This window comes from Epinephelus moara, chromosome 3 (genome assembly GCF_006386435.1).
Source record: "Epinephelus moara isolate mb chromosome 3, YSFRI_EMoa_1.0, whole genome shotgun sequence".
In the NCBI taxonomy this organism is placed as follows: Eukaryota; Metazoa; Chordata; class Actinopteri; order Perciformes; family Serranidae; genus Epinephelus; species Epinephelus moara.
In genome coordinates this window covers 25,741,750-25,759,217 of record NC_065508.1, presented here as the reverse complement: position 1 = coordinate 25,759,217, position 17,468 = coordinate 25,741,750, and the positions used below count along the sequence as shown (strand labels likewise).

At 39.6% G+C, this 17,468-nt stretch overlaps 1 protein-coding gene across 3 annotated transcripts in view; it reads right to left on the bottom strand.

Moving 5' to 3' along the window:
* The window catches only part of gabrb4 (gamma-aminobutyric acid type A receptor subunit beta4), a 344,554-nt gene that overhangs the window by 28,308 nt on the left and 298,778 nt on the right, over nt 1-17,468 (bottom strand). For all 3 annotated transcript variants that reach the window (XM_050034395.1, XM_050034380.1, XM_050034388.1), the window contains 2 exons: nt 9,999-10,066; nt 7,641-7,861 (listed from right to left, as the gene is read on the bottom strand). In XM_050034395.1, coding sequence (XP_049890352.1) covers nt 7,641-7,861; nt 9,999-10,066 — 289 coding nt within the window. The remainder of the gene's footprint in view (nt 1-7,640; nt 7,862-9,998; nt 10,067-17,468) is intronic.

Genomic DNA, 17,468 nt, shown 5'->3' with positions numbered 1-17,468 from the left:
TCTATAATGACAAACCCCATACACATGAATGGCAAAAATAGTTTGAATCTTACTAGTCAAAACTGAATTACAGATATCTGTAATTAGAGTTTTGACTAGTCAAAATCTAATCACAGATATCTTGAATAAGAGTTTTGACTAGGCAAAATTATGTTGCAGATATCAGTAATGAATATTCAGTCTAGCGATTACATGTTAAAACGGCTTGCCATACAAGATGAGTCCGTTTGTGTTTTTTGTTTTTTTTATCACTGTCACGAAGAGGTGTGAGATGACTATAGGGGCAAAGAACTATAAAGAGTTTGAGAATAACTGTCGCAAATGTAACTTCTTTAATTTGAATACAATGCAAATGCATTGCAAAACAAACTGAGAGCTCACTAGTAGGCGTCTGAGGAGGAAAGAACTATTAACTCACAATTTAAGGTGTACTCCACTCATTTTTACAGGCCATTCTTGGCTTTTCAGACCATGTATCGTGCCAGCAGTACGTGACAACTAAAAGCAGTCTGGAGGTGGATCCCAGAGGCTCAGCACTACAGACAGGGAGGCTTTTAAATATATGAGCAATAGTTTTGACACCTACACAGTCTACTCCTGAATCCCTCTCTGTGAGGCGGCTTGCTTTCCAAAGAAGATCATAGTACTACACCATGGTTTAATAAAGAGAGGAACTCGAGAGAGCAGATTCACCGGAATGGGAAGAGAGAAATCACCATCTGGCGAAAGCTTAGCTCAATGAAGCCCTCAATGCTCTCAGGACCCAGCGCACTATCAAACAGGATTGTCAGTCCGCTAACGATGATTCAGCCTTTCAACTCACTGGCAAGTTAGAAAAAGCTGCTCTATCATGCACACAGGGCTGGACACTTTCTACTGACACCGACTTCTTTTATTGATGTTTCCAATGACTTTGTTTGTTTGCAACACCCAAATGTTCTCCTGCACCACTCAGCAGTCTTCAGACCTCCGTCCTCTTCACATAAAAATAAAGCACATGGTAAAAATCTAGCTGCAATATATCTCAATATGACACCTTAAACAAGGTTTTCAAAATCAACATTCGTTATAGAGACATGTTTGGGGAAGTTTTCCAGATCTGATTTGATTTTTGGACACCATCATTACTTCTCACAATCTATGGCAACTCCCAGGGAATTATAAGCAATTTATAGACCAAGTTAAATTACTTATTTTCTGTCATTTATCAAATGTTACAAAGTCAGATGTTTATATTAATTATGACCACTGTTTCAAATGATGAGGTAAATGCATAAAGAAGTTGTGACGATTTTAGTTTAGAAGCTTTTATTGTTCATTTTTCACGGTAAAAAGTGCAGCTATACACAAGTACACTGCTACATGTAGGTACATGCTAACATCAGGAAAACACGTAATCTTGGTTGCCGATGTTGTTAATTTCTGCCTGATTTTTGATCATATTCCTGCTGGAACATGTTAAGGGGGTGAATACAGGTGTTTCAGCACAGACAGTATGAGGTGTTTTTTGAACATTTAAGCATGTAAACGTGTTTTAGTAGAAACCCCAAATACAAGTATAAACCTGAAAATGAACATAACAGATCCCCTTTAAGGTCATGTAGTAAATGTAGCAGTAGTAGCAGCAAAAATCTTGCAATCAAAATCCTACTTAAGTAAGAGTACAGACTTATTATCAGCAAAATGTAACACCGTAAAACTTCAATTAAAAGCCCATGCTATTGTTTGCTTAAATTACTGAAATCAACAGGCCTATATTTGGGAAAGGCCTTTAATTCCTTTCACATAAAACTGTTGCTCAGCAAAGATGGGAAATACAATCAACTTGGTAATTTAGGCTTCAGAAAACATATCAATTATGAATCATTCATTTGATCTAGCTCCGACTGAGAGCACATCAGAGAGAGAGTGAGTTACGGCACTCAGGGATTACAGCACCCAGCATACCGTCACAACCCCACTTTATCCTGTTAAAAAATCCTCACAACCTTGATTCATTTTTATGGGAAAACCTTTTTGAGTATTTTGATCTGAGGACCCTTACGGACTAACGGAACAACCCAGTTTTATACATCCGAAGAACCAAAAAAAACCAAAAAAAAAACCCTGCTTGGCAACCAGACCATGACAGGCGTTTATTTGTCAAGATGTGTAGCCACACAGGGCTAGTAAAAGGGACTGGGCGTTTAATTGGGACTAGGCTTTTAATTGAAGTTTTAAGGCAAATGTACTCTGTTCAGAGGCAAAATGACCTCTGTCGGCAGTATGACATTTTATATGTCATGATTAGATTGGTCATACTGATGCATCAATTAAAATAACAAAGCTCTACTTAACTATTTTTTTCCCCTCTTGACTATTCCCTTTTATTTCCTTGACTATTTTTTAGTCACAGGTCAAAATGGTTAGGCACCACCAACAAACAAACAACACTAAAATTTCATAGGCTTATCATATGCCATATCTGATAACTAGAAAAGTAAGTAACTAGAAACTGTATCTGTAACATAAATGTAGCATCATAAAAAGGACAATATTTCCCTCCAAACTGTAGAAGTGTTGAAGTATAAAGTATCATGAAATTGAAACACTGAAGTTCAGTCCGTCAGAGTTGTTTATAAAAACAGTACTTAGGTAAATGAACAGTCAGAATCAGATCTGATTTTAGTTATTCAAATGTTGATTCCTCAACAATGGTTGCAAAATACGAAATTTTTTAGAGTGTTGTCACTTTAAATCACATTTTGTAACTACAGCATTTTATAAATAATCCTAATTGCATCCATGCACATTTTGGTTTGTAGAAAAAAAAAAAAAGCTGACGTAATCTGCTTGGTTTAACTGCAGGTACAAACACGAGATCATTGGTTAAAAACATGTGGACACAGTTGTGAAGTACAGCTTGTACTTAAAACAAATACAATAAATAGAGGTGGTTGATCAACACAAATGAGCACAGCTCAGATTAAAATCACTGTAAGCATCATGAATCGAGGTAAATAATGGTTTAAAAATAAAAGACAAACAGCAGTATCAGCACATTTTACAGTGAGTGGATAGGTGAGAGCACAGTACTGGGTGCAGCAGTGTGTGTAATGTGATTGTCCACAGTTTGCATTCTACTCAAGAGTAGCACGGGGGATGGATTCAAACAGGCGGTCTTTACAAGAAAATGCATTCAAGACAACAAAAACCTGAAGCGTTCAAACTTGAGAGGCATTCAAATGACTTGAACTGAGAACGTAACATCTATTGTTAAAGTTACATCTATTGTTCTGGGAAAAAGAAAATGTCCGCACGACCCTTGGGCAAAGTCAAACATTTTCACAAAGCGATTTAATTGCATGCTTACAGGAGGCTTGTAAAGGTCCTGAAATCACCATGGCATGTAGATTATGCACTGCCTCTAATTACTGTACAATGCTGAAAAAATGGTCTGGAGGACAGATCCAAGGGCTTGACGCCATCTGCCTTTTACCATTACTGCAGTGGGTGATGGTAACAGTAAACCCCTGTGCAGTATGCTTGAAGATGAGATGTTGGAGGATGCTGGTGTCCCCAGCAACAGCCTTAGCTTTCTGTTTCATGCAGGCACAAAGCCAGTAGAGGTGCAAATGCAGGTGTAATGCTATTTTCTTCTGGCACAAGCCCATTTTACGGTGCTTGTGCCTGCTTGGTACTTTTGTGGCTCCAAAGGAACCTGGATGTGCTGAGGTACGTGCGCTGAGTGGAGCAGCTGGGAATGTTTATTCAGATCAGGTGGCGCAGTGTCATTTTGGCACCAAACAGCGTGAAACTGATCCTATTTCCACCTGCTTTTATTTGGTGGAGGCACACGTATGTAAAGTTTTTCATTTAGCTCACATTTAAAACAATCAAAGATACATTAAATTCATTGATTTATGCTGAATTAGCACTTACACAAATGAGTTATTCCCACCTATATTAGCTACAATTGTTTGCAGTATATGAGGTCCTTCTGTCTCAGTTCAGTTGATCCCTTTAACCATTAACCAGCAGCAGAAGGGGAAAGACAGAAGGTGATTTGAGTGGCTTGTATTGAAGCAGATCCCACTGGTACCTGCTGACGTATTCCTCTAACAAATGATGTATTCATCCCACTCCAGACCCTTTTCAGGGTGGGAGCATGCTGTTCCAAGATTGTGCATTGCCCAACCCAGTCGCCAGAAAAAAATGTTGGCATTATATGTTTCTGCAAACCATGGAATTTGTATGTAACATTTGTGCACTATTATGTGGCAGACACACTGTTTACATTTCAGCGATGCTATGGTTAACATGGGGTTAGATTTAGGCAAAAAAACAACAACTCAGTTATGGTTTGGGCTTAAAAAAACTCTGCTTTTTGTGGCACTATTCCGACAGGAGATACAGTGATGTCTGGGAAATAAAAAAAAAACCTGCTTTTCGTGGCACTATCCATAGTGGATAAACAGCCATGGGTCACTCAAAAACACTCATGATTGGGGGGGTACAAAGCCACTTTAGATGCAGTGATGTATCGCAAAAAAAAAGTTGTTTGGGAGCTCTTGGAAAAACTGCCACAGGTCACTAAGAGACACCCACGTTTGGAGGCTGCAAACTCGAGTAAAAACACCCCCATGTTTGGGGGCTGAAAAGCCACTCCAAAAACACCCACATTCTGGGGCTGAAAAGTTGCAGGATAAACAACTACCAGTCGCTAAAAAACACTCAAATTTGGAAGCTAAAAAGCCTGTAGAAAAACATCCACAGGTCACTAAAAAATACCCATGCTTGGGGTTGAAAAGCTGTTACAAAAACAGCTACAGGTCACTAAAATACACCTATGTTTGGGAGCAATAAAACTGCTAGAAAAAAACGCTTTAACAACACCAACATTTAGGGGATGAAAAGTTGCAGGATAGCCACCACTCACTAAAAAACACTCATGTTTGGGAGCTAAAAAGGTTGCTACAAAACAGCTACAGGTCACTAAAATACATCCACACTTGGGGGCTGAAAATCTGCTGTAAAAACACCCACATCTGGGGGCTTAAAAGCCGCAGAATAAACAGCCACCAGTCACTAAAAAAAAACCCGTTTGGGAGCTATAAATCCGCTGGAAAAACACCCAATTTTGGTGGCCGAAAAGCTGCTTTAACACCCACATAGAGAGGCTGAAAATTTGCAGGGTAAGTTGCCACCGCTAACCAAAAAAAATAAAAAGTGCTACAAAAACAGCTACAGTTCACTAAATTACACACAACTTTGGGAGCTGAAAAAACGCTGTAAAAACACTCAAAGATTGCAAAAAAAACACAATCATTTTGGTAATAAAAAGTGCCTGGAAAAACAGCCATGGGGTGGATAAGAAAAAACATGTTTAGAGCAAAACAGCCAACGGAAAAACAGTCAAGGGTTGCTAGAAAACACCCTTGTTTGGGGACTACAAAGCTGCTGGAAGAACAGCCTCGGGTTGCTAAAAACACCCAAGCTAGGGGGCTAAAAAAACAGCTGGAAAAACGTCAAGGGCCCCTAAAACCCCACTTGTTTTGGGGCTAAAAAGCTGCTGGTAATGCAGCAATGACGTGCTACAAAAACACTTTTGTTGGTTGTTCGTCTCAAACAGTGGTCTACTGCTTGGCGGGTGTCTCGTCTAGGTGTCAATGCAATCAATCATCCCCTCCTAATCCAGATGACAAAGTCAGCTCATATGTGTCACTTTAGAAACATTGATATGATATGTATGAAATGTACAAATGTAACATATTTGTGGTTTGCAAAAATATACAGTGGCACCATTTCCTTCTGGCGACTGCCAGACCAATATGAAATTGTCACAGAGGGTAAAGAACAAACCTTAAAGATTTATCCAGTAGGCAGACATTTGCAACATGGTCTTCGGCGGCAGTGAGACTGCATTTTTACAAAGCTGATACCTTTTGAAGAGTCATAAAAGGAAAAAGAAAAAAACTTTTGCCATCAAATCTCCTTTTGTGTCAGCACCAATTCAGTAATCCAGAGTTTCTGAATACTGATTATTGCATTAATAATTCATTACTTCATATGATCTACACCTTGTCACTGCCATTTTCTTTTATTCATGGAACAAAACACGTTCCCAGCTTCTTTGCTTCCGTCAAACGACTTTATTTTAATGACTTGTGTTAAGAAAAGCAGCAATCCGTTCTGAGCTTGAACAAACCTCAGGACGCTTTCGTACTTTTAGCCATCCCCAAGGGATTTTAGACGGGTCCCTGTGTGCACATTCACTGTTGACTGAATTGTCTAGTTTGTCACAGTGATCTGGGACATTTAGGTGGTGAGTATTTTGAACCTTTTTTTAGCCTTTCTGGGACAGTGAGTCTTGGATTAAATGAACCCCATTCCTTCCAAAACATTGTTATTGTTTGTCCTGAGTCACACTCAGAACTTTGTAGACTGCTAACTTATAAATAAAGCTTTAAAGACTGTTTTTCTTGCCAAAAATAAATCTGTCATAATTCTGCCACAGGACCAAATACTAGCAGCGGTGATCTTGTTTTTCTGGCGCCACATGTGAGGTTATCAAAATTTTCACTTGCTGTACTGCTGCCACATGACAGAAGGAAATGATAAAGGCAGCAGTTTTCTAATTAAAAGTCTCCTTCCCATCCGTCAGCTAAGTGATCCTGTTTTCTACAGTCTAATATTTAATGAAGTGTTTGCTCTTGCTATAGATTTCTAAATACTGCTGATGCCATCTATCCATTTTCTGTATGTGCTAATACTGTTCAGGGTCACGGAGGAGTAAACCCTATCCCAGCATGAATGAAATATCTTTCCTGTATATCCAGATTTTCTTCCGAGGCGTCATCTTTTGCATTAATAAATCTTTGCAAAAGTAAAATTCAAAAAGACATGAAAAAATCCATCCATCCCTCCTCTATAATATTCCACCTTCCTTCCAAACAATGGATGTATAATAGGGCTGCCCCCTAATAGTCGACCAAACGTTAGTCGACCAGAAAGGCCAGTAGTTGGCAAGATTTCATTGGTCACTTAGTCGCAGAAAAAAAAACGAAAACAAAAAAACAAACGTGAAACTCTATTGGGAGCTGCACCTTGTCAAAATAAATCAAAACCTATATGACTGGACCATGTGGGAGTTTAATTTGAAAGGACAGACACAGGAAGAGGCCACGCTCAGCAGTCAGACAGGAGTCACGTTACAAACCAATCACAGCCGACAGATATCTTTCCCTTCTCCTGTAAATATTCAGTCTGATAAATACGGAAAAGTTGATCATGTTAGTGCAGGGCTACCCAGAGCTTTACATCTGTCCCACAGACGATAGGCCTACACACTGATCATGTGTTGCTGAATCAGTTTTCTTAACAGTACTGACTTTTGTGGTGCACAACGGTTAGTTTGTGTAAATTAAAAAGTTCTTTTTTAGCTAAACAAAATCTCAGCAGCCATATTGTTTTTTTCTTTTTGTAGCTCTTTTCTGAAAATTGCAGCTTCTACCAAAAGTTCACCCAGATAAATGTTGAAACTGAGAAAACAAAACCAAAGTGGATGCAAAATAACAGCAAATACACAGTGCTGATTAGTCACAAATTAAAAAGAGAAATGCTGATGTAAGCCACCAGTGAGATGTCTCAAGCATTCTTACCTCAGCCCGTATAAGACAGTGCCGTCCGGGTGCAGTCGGATCATACGGTTTTTTACCGTCACGCCATGAAGAAAGGACTTCTTGTCATTAAGGAAGTAGGTGTCAGGGAGCCAAAGCTGATCTGCTACACGGTTGTCCAGAGTCAGGTTTAGCTTCAGCTCACCATAGGCCAAACGCTTATCTCGCCAGCTCTGCTGGAAATACATTGTGATGGTGTAGTCCTGGAGAGGAGGAGAAACGTACATGAAGTCACAGACGAAAAAAAAAAAAAAAACAATTTCAGTTGTACAGAAAGTCATGAGCTATGGGAACAATTTAGAAAAAAATGCATTTCTGTTTTTTTTTTTCTTTTGGTTTGAGTGACCCCTTCAGAAATAACAGACAAAGCTGGGACTTTGAACACAGATGTTATCCCAGGCAGAAAGTTTAATACTGGTTTCAGTCAGTTGGCAGATAATACCATAAGTTATGTAGGGGAAAGAACAAGAACAAGGTAGTGTGTACTAACAGGCATGAAAATATAACAGAATAAAAATGCCTCTATTCAGTAAATCTACAACAGCAACAAAACCAATGCATCTGCTACGAGGGCACTACAACACTATGTTTAAACTCTCAGGTCACGAAAACTGTTTTGCTCTTTTACACAATCAGTAAAACTAAACTGCTCAGCATTTGTAAAATAGGACATGGGCAGCAAACCAATAAATACAGCTGTGCTAGTACTGCTGTACTTTACTGTATCTAACTGAGAAAGTGCTTAAGTGGAGATATAATGTCTGCCTGCTAATGCATCATTACCCCTCTGGTCAGAGTAATGTAGTCTACAGTCAGACATATGAAAGATACACATTGGCTCCATTTCTAACCTACACAGTCCAGTGATTTTAAATATTGTGTTCCATTCGTCTTGGATCATTTTTGCCTGTTATAATAGCAAGTTTATCCACACTCCATGTGTTGGAGCATGACGCATGTTAACACAGCGAGTATCCTTTACATCCTGTTTGTGATTAATGATGCCATAATGAGTATTTTGTATTGAAAGGTACGACTATAAAGTAAATGGTACATGGACTGCACTTGTATAGCGCCTTTATAGTCTTCCGACCACTCAAAGCGCTTTTGTTAAAGCAGTGTAATGAGTTGACTATTCTGTCTAATATCAGGCAATTTTTGACACTTGACTGTCTAAATTAAAAAACAGTTAGCAGTTTCAAACTTTGTGTGCGTTTTGTTGAATCGGTGAGAGTCAATACATTTAAAACTCACATAATCCATCACCACGAGCAGAAGTAAGACAAATAAACCAAAGAAAGAAAGACAGAGAGGGTGAAAGAAAACAAAAAATAGAAAAGCTGTCTCACCATATGGGAGGAGTCACGCTAATTAGAATAGAGTGCTAAGAGACAGAATGACACTCAGTTGCTGGCCATGTTTTTTTCACAGCTCAGCCTGCATTCATGAATGCTGTCAATGTGCTGTCTGGCAGAATTACACTGAAGAAATGATCAATCGTTCGAGACAAAATGACAAAAACGACAACAACAAAAAACAGTCCCTTTTATGTTAAGTCTTAGAGAGTTATTGAGTTTTTTTCTCACAAATGTATGACTTTATAACCCAATAATATATTCATTGTTTTAGGATCCATCCATCTTACGGTCGATCTACATCCCAACCCTCACCTATGGTCATGACATCTGGGTAGTGACCAAAGGAATGAGATTGCAAATACAAGTGGCCAAAATGAGTTTCCTCTATGAGGTGGCTGGGCTCAGCCTTAGAGATAGGGTAAGGGGCTCAAACATTCGGAGGGAGCTGAGAGTCAAGCTGCTGCTCCGTTGAGGTGGTTCGGGCATCTGATCAGGATGCCTCCTGGGCGCCTCACGTCAGAGGTGTTTCAGGTGTGTCCAACTGGTAGGAGGCCCCGGGGCAGACCCAGAACACACTGGAGGGATTATATATCTCATCTGGCCTAAGGTCAGGAAAGCGTTGCTGGGGAGAGGGACATCTGGGGTGCTTTGCTTTGGGTAATTTTATGATGTTTCTTTTCTTGTTGTGAATTTACCATTTCAATTTCAGAGAATATCTTACTTTTTTCTCATAAATTTACAACTTTAATCTTGGAAATTCAGACTTTTTTTTCTCTGAATATTACCCCCCTGTCCCGGCTCAGTATTTTCTTTGGTCTACAATGGCCCCTAACACGCTTTTTTTTACAGCTGGCAATGTTTGTGTGTGGGAAGCCAGATAGGGATCATGCATTCGATAATGCACTGGCAACTCCCTCTGGTTGGCTGTTTGGGAAGTGAAGGATGAATTGGAGACAAAAAAACAAAGAAGTTTGTAACTTACCATGTTAACTTCTGAGATGGAGTCGATGCTCGCTATGTTGATGCTCATTCCTACGATGACTGGAGGACCTGAAGGAACAAAAGAAGAAGTGAAGTCAGCGAAAAGGACAAAAAAATAACAACTGAACTTCGAAAGGCGATCAAAATTAATGGAGTTGTAATAATGTTAAATTAATTGGACTTCTACTTTATTGTAAATTCCACTTAGGCTTTTATACCAGCCCACCCTCACCAAAAAACGTCCATTTGGTCGGTCTGTCCAAGCACCTTATTATGAGCCATACTGTAATTATGTTTATTGTTAGGTGGCAACTTCTAGTGGCCTTGGTAATGATGACGGGAGCAAAGGAGGAAGTCAGATGACGTAGTATGAAGAGCGACTAGAGCCCTATTCGGACGGGATTAGTTTTCCAGGTACAGTTAACGTGGGGTAAAGTAATAATTACCAGAGATTTTAGTCCCGTCCGAATGTGCCATGTCAGTAATCATTACTGCACGATGTCAGTAAAGATTACCGCAACTTTTACCTTCTGTAAAAGGGTCCCGGAAAATTACCCTCAGGTAATACTAATCTCGTGCGAATAGACCAGCAGTAAATATGTGTGTGTAGATATTTCATCATATCCTGTTTACAAGTGTTTTTTCGTGGATTTTCAAGCATGGAAGCTCTTGAAGAAGCACTCAGTTTTGCACTTCACAGTCGGACAAGTCCGTGCGAAACCTCAGGTACTGTGGGCCTATGACGTACGCCGTTCAAAACCAAAAGAAGGTCCCATCTTCTGTGTTTTGCCTGGAAGGAGTGTGGTACGCATAGGAAGCAATGTCATACGCACATGACGACAGGAGAGGACAGCGGTGCGTGAATGGATTTACCCCTCCCACTTGTCGTAGTTTTACTGATATTTCTTATATCGTTAATATTACCGCAGCCTGTGGTAAAGTGACATTACCCCACATGCCTATGTAAAACTAATCCCGTCCGAATAGTGCTAAAGTCTGTACAGGGGGGAAAGTCAGGTTGATAGATGGGTCAAACAAGAACAAGACTTTCCCTAGGGAGACAGCTGTTTGTGTCCCATGTGAAACCAAAAGTTAACCATGACATTTAAGTATGCACCGCACTAACTGACCCCACGCAAGTAACGTACGTACATCACTGAAGTTATGCAACAAATATAGGCTACTTGTTTTAACCAAACCATGATCTTTTTTTAAAACCTTACCACATAATTTTGGCGTGCAACGTTAACCAGATTTTTACTGCGATCAGTATGTGTGCCTGTTGCAGGTGCTCTCCTATGGTCATATATGTCGTTTTTTGAGTCACTGGCAAACAACCTATTCTGTCCTTTAGGTATGAAGATATGTTGTCTAAAATGTATTTTTTCTATTCTTTTAATTCTCACTCAAATTTTTTCCAACACAGACGAATGGATTTCACCCAACAGTGGACTGTTCTGAGTTAAAACACCAGCATCAGATAGAAGATTTGCATTATGCATTATTTGCACATGTTGAACTACACTGATGAAAAATTTAAATCTGTTTTCGCTGCTCAGAGAGTGTGTACATATAACAGGAGGTAAAGATCAGTTACTCTCAGCTTATGCTTATGAAACAACGCTGGGAAAATGCACTCATCCATCCTAATTTTGAGGCTTGGCAATCCATGTAAAGGAACAGGAAGAGCAGACTGAGCCTCATTGACATGATTACAGTACATGCTGTAGACATGTAAACAGCTATACACATCAACTTCCTTACATGTACAGATAACACTTATCCCACTTCAATATTCACACAACTTAAGGTTTACAAGGATTATCCATTCACAGCGCTCATGTTCTCACAGTCACTGTAACCAAGAGGAAGTGACTTCAGACATACTGTGTGATTATGTTGAGCAGGATCACCCAGATAAGCCTATGTACAACGATGTGTTAATTTTAAGGGGTATTTTTTAAATCAAATACATATTTCACACATACATGCTTGCAATGATAAGTGAGCATTTACCATATGCAGCAGCTGGGTATTCTCAGAGCCTCAAGCAATCCTTTCAAGACATATGGTTGGGTATCAACATTCCATACCTTAAAGCAGTGGTTCCTAAGTGGTGGGTCACGGTCCAAAAGTGGGTCCTGGGATAATTCTGAATGGACCACAAGCGACTTGCAAATGTGTCAAGTTTGTAAAAAACACTTTTTTTGAAGTGCAGTGAATTTCTAGCACAGAAACAGAGACAGCAAACTACCTTCACAACATGGCCAAATGCAGTATGACGTATGAATATATTAAACTGTGTGGACCTTGAACTAATCTTAGAACAAATCTGGGCCCCATGGCTGGACCAGTTGGGAACCACTGCCTTAAGGTTATCGACCAAAATAACCCAGTGCCCAAGTTGCATTGAAACTTTTTAAGTCAAACAATGCCTACATATCCTTCTGTAGGCGTTCTTTGATTTAATGTGTGATTGGCTCACAACCGCAGCAGCTACAACCTTCATTCATTCATTCATTTTCTGTAACAGCTTAATCCTGTTGGAGGTTGCGGGAGGCTGGAGCCTATCCCAGCTGACACTGGGTGAGAGGCAGGGTACACCCTGGACAGGTCACCAGACTATCGCAGGGCTGACACATAGAGACAGACAACCATTCACACTCACATTCACACCTATGGACAATTTAGAGTCACCAATTAACCTGCATGTCTTTGGACTGTGGGAGGAAGCAGGAGTACCCAGGGAAAACCCACACTGACACGGGGAGAGAACATGCAAACTCCACACAGACGGGCTCCCCCCTGGGGTTCGAACCTCTTGCCGTGAGACATTGCTAACCACTGCACCTCTGTGTCTATTTGCAACATGTTTTCCTTTAATGCTTTTTGGCTTCCTGCACCCTTTTTTGAAATCGGCATCATTTCTGGAGCATTTGTCTTCATCAGCCACCATAATTTTAACCACACAAACTCTGATATATATTAGCATCACACTACAGCCACACCTGCTCGGTCAACACATACAGTGAAGAGGCTGGAGGCGGAACAACAGAGAGGGCTGGAGTCTATTCAAAGTTATTTTCCTTCCTTTTATCTCTTCTTTTCTATCAAGCAACAAAATAAAGAAAACCAGCTCCCACCACATGAGAAGCTGTAACCGCCGGCAGTGGATTTTGTGAGTGAACTGACATGTTGACACTGATTGAGTGTTTCATCATAACAAATGATTTCTCCTTCTATGCATTTTTAGTCCTAATGTTATCCTCAACACCTAAACACGCTCCCCTCCCCCCGTCCGCTCCTCTTCAAACTGTGCCAGCCGTACATTGCTTCAGTGAGAATGATCAGGCCACAAAATATGAAGTGCTGACACAGAGAAGAGAAACAGCAGAAACATTTCAGTGATTGGTTTATGAGGCAGTGCTGAATCAGTATATTCAGATAATGTTTCATGGTATTATAGTGGAAATGGCATTAGCATAAGGATCATAAACAACACAGAAAACAGCTGTACTACAATATGTGCTTTTTGCGTGTATCATCACATTCAAGCGGTACAGAACCTACCTCTACTCAAAGAGGAGGAGCAATGAAAATGGCATTATACTACTGTTTATGTATATTTGCAGTGCAGTCGGCAGAAGAAACTGTTGACGTAGTGCATTTCTGCAAACCACAGATATGTTACATTTGTATGTTTTATACATATCATATCAACGTTACTAAAGTGATGTAGTTCTGAGCTGACTTTGTGATCGGGAGGTGGAGGGGATGGTGGAGGGTGTGAGACCTTGTCAAGATGGCTGCTAAACTGTAGACCACTGTTCGATACCAACAAACAACAAAACTGGTTGTTTTTTAACATCTGCCTCATTTCAAAACAGATTATGGCAAAAAAATGGTATTTTAAGCCAAAACATGATATTTAATATATTTACCACGTTTTCTGTGCCTAAACATAACCCAAGTAGGCAGCCTCTCCAATTGTAATAGTGCCACCAAAATCAGGTGTTTTAAGTGAGATATTGTGGCATTTCCAGCCGTGATTGTGCCACAAAAGGTCTGTGTTTTTTAGCGAGACTTCTGCACCATTTCCATGCCTTAATGTTGACACCAAAAGCGGATGTTTTGCAGTAACACATAGGAGGAATTTCCAGCCATGGTTGTGGCACCGAAAGTGGGTATTTTAAGCCAAAACATGATATTTTACTAACCATAAACAAGTGGTTTTTATGCCTAAACATCTCCCCACATTTAAAACAGTGGTTGAAAAGTGACACCTTGGTGGTATTTCCAGCCGTGATTGTGACACCAAAACTTGGTGTTTTAAGCGAGATATAGGCAGCCTCTCAAACTGTAATTGTGCCACCAATATTAAGGGTTTTAAGTAAGACATTGTTGCATTTCCAGCCGTGATTGTGCGACCAAATGTTGGTATTTTTACCAAGATATCAGCACTATTTCCAGTGGTGATCGTGGCACCAAAACCAGGTATTTTAAGTGAGACGTAGGCGTCCTCTCCAACTGTATTGTGCTACCAAATCGGGTGTTTTAGGTGAGACATTGCAGCATTTCCATGCCTTGACTGTGCCACCAAAACCGGATGTTTTGTAGTGAGACAGAGGAGAAATTTCCAGCCGTGGTTGTGGCACCAAAATTAAGTATTTTAAGCCAAAACATGATATTTTACTAACCATAAACAAGTGTTTTTTATGCCTAAACATCTCCCCACGTTTAAAACAGTAGTTGAGAAGTGACACCTTGGTGGTATTTCAAGCTGTGATTATACCACCAAAGTTTGGTGTTTTTTAGCAAGATATCTGCAGCATTTCCAGCCATGAATGTGGCACCAAAACCAAGTATTTTAGTAAGATGTAGGCAGCCTCTCCAACTGTAATTGTGCCACCAAAATAAAGAGTTTTCAATGAGATATTGTGGCATTTCCAGCCATGATTGTGCGACCAAATGTTGATGTTTTTTAGCAAGACATCTGCATCATTTCCAGCCATAACTGCACCACCAAAACCAGGTGTTTTAAGCGAGACATAGGCAGCCTCTCCAACTGTATTGTGCCACCAGATTGGGTGTTTTAAGTGACACATTGTGGCATTTCCATGCCTTGACTGTGCCACCAAAACTGGATGTTTTGTAGTGAGACATAGGAGAAATTTCCAGCTGTTATTGTGGCACCAAAACCGGGTATTTTAAGCCAAAATATGATATTTTTACTAAACGTAACCAAATGGTTTTTGTACCTAAACAGAACCCCACCTTAATCACGGGGTTGCTGAAACGTAAAGACATGTAAAGTTTCAACATATTCGCTACATAATAAAGTAAAAATGTTACATTTGGCATTGTACATTTCTGCAAACCATGTTCCATGTTGAAAGCCACGTCACCATTGTATTAATGTACTTACTGACACCTGAGTTGTTACCACACTGACCCATGCAGATAGGTTAATGATGTCTGGACATCCAAATCAGCTCTGATTACTTGCAAGTAAGAATTCTTACATTTGCTTTAAATATTGTTTTACTACATATCATTTCATTTTGATAAAGAACCAACATAAATTTGAAAATCTGTGTATTGGGAGAGAAACAATATTCAATATATGAGTCAATGGGCAACTTAATATTACATTGTAGGGCATTAGCAGAACAGTACTGTGTATAGGAGGATTAATAAAGCCAAATACTTCCTATTTTCCCTTTCAAGATATGAAACATACAATTCACTATTTATTTATTTTTTTTATTTGCACAGTAAAAAAGAAAAACAAGCAAACAAAACCGACAGAATACAGCAAGCAGATTGTGCAGGTGAGATTTAAAAAACCCAGAGAGGCTTATAGAGGGAATCTCACCATATCAGCATTAAGAACATATATTAATAAGTCCATAGCAAAAAACAGACAAACAAATACAAAAACATGGAATCAAAAAGCAAAGACAACAACAAATAGAATTGTGAGTGAGAGCATAAGCGTATGTGTGTGTGCATGAGTGTATGTGTGTATGCGTGCTCAAGCGAGCATGGGAGTGTGCGACTGTATACGCACGTGCCAAAGCACACTTGTATTCAGACAAATCAGTCAAATCCTTACAGTGGATAGAGGATGGTCAATTATAGTTAAATGTGATCAGTTTGAAGAGTTTGGTTCATCAGACAGGACCATAGCCTGTATTTGAAACTCTTGAGTGAGGTAGACTGAGATGCAATTTGAATATGTCCAAAGCTGAGCCCCTCTATATCTGATGGAGAATTGACAAAGCCTAGTATGAAACATTGGAAGATGTAAACATTTGGCATGTCTCGTATTATACTTATGAACATCACTGTTAGTCTGGAAAAATTCTTTACAAGGCATGGAAAATGAAGCAGACGGATGCAAGATTTTGTAAATTAATATACAGGTTTGATACACATTTATTTTAAAAATTGATAAAATATTAAGCTGATTGAAGAGAGGGGCTGAGTGTTCTATCCTATTGCTGAAAGTGGCAATTCTGCAGAACTTTTTTTGTAAAATACAAAGCTTATGAAGGTGGATGTGAGGTGGATGTGACTGTGGCTATGAGGTTGATATTTGGGTTTGTCCTGTTCCATCCTTTTAGACACCCTCTCCCTCTGCCACTTTGTTTGTCAATGTCCTTCTCTCTAATTCAAATGAAAAACAACAGATAGAGAGAGAATAACAAATGATGGGAAATGTACTGATTAGCATCCTGATCAAAAGCAGCCATAAGTTAGTTGTCTTTACTTTGTTGGGTTTGTCCTTGCACATCCGTTCAGATCACTTGTTTTCCTCTGTTCTTTAAAACTTCGTAACGTCTCACTCCCCACACAATCTTGTCTACACAGAGTGACAGCCATGAGCGAACAACATCTGAAGTGTCAGGCAGGAAGTCATAAGCAAGCATTTCTTAATTTCAATATATTTTGGTCCTTTTATGTTAAAACTTCAGGATAAGGCACAGACAGTTATGAGCCATGTGACTCACAGAGGACAGGGTGATTCATTTTGACACTCGGTTGATGGATGTGCTGCACAGGTTCACAAAATAGACTTCAGTGCATGGTGTCTGTTTGACCAGAACAGATCTACAACTTTCCCTTTATTCTAATCCTCTCAAAATACAACGCTTTGAAATGCAAAAAGATGGAGGGGGAAAAAAAGATCTTGACAGTTACTGTAGACAGCATGTGTCATGGTGATGTTTATGGGTTGCGGACTTGCACAGTTCAGATCCCATAAATATTTTTGACAATGTATAAAAATTGCTAATATAACCCTAATCTGTCCAAAGAGCCTTCACAGCACTGAAATAAAGAATCAAAGTGCATAGAAAGGCCACACAACTATACTTTCTTAGTAGATCATATGGCTAAAAATACAGTCCAATCAAAGCTGTCAGTCTGCACTTTACCCTCTCTAACTATAGTGTTTGTCTGTAATAAC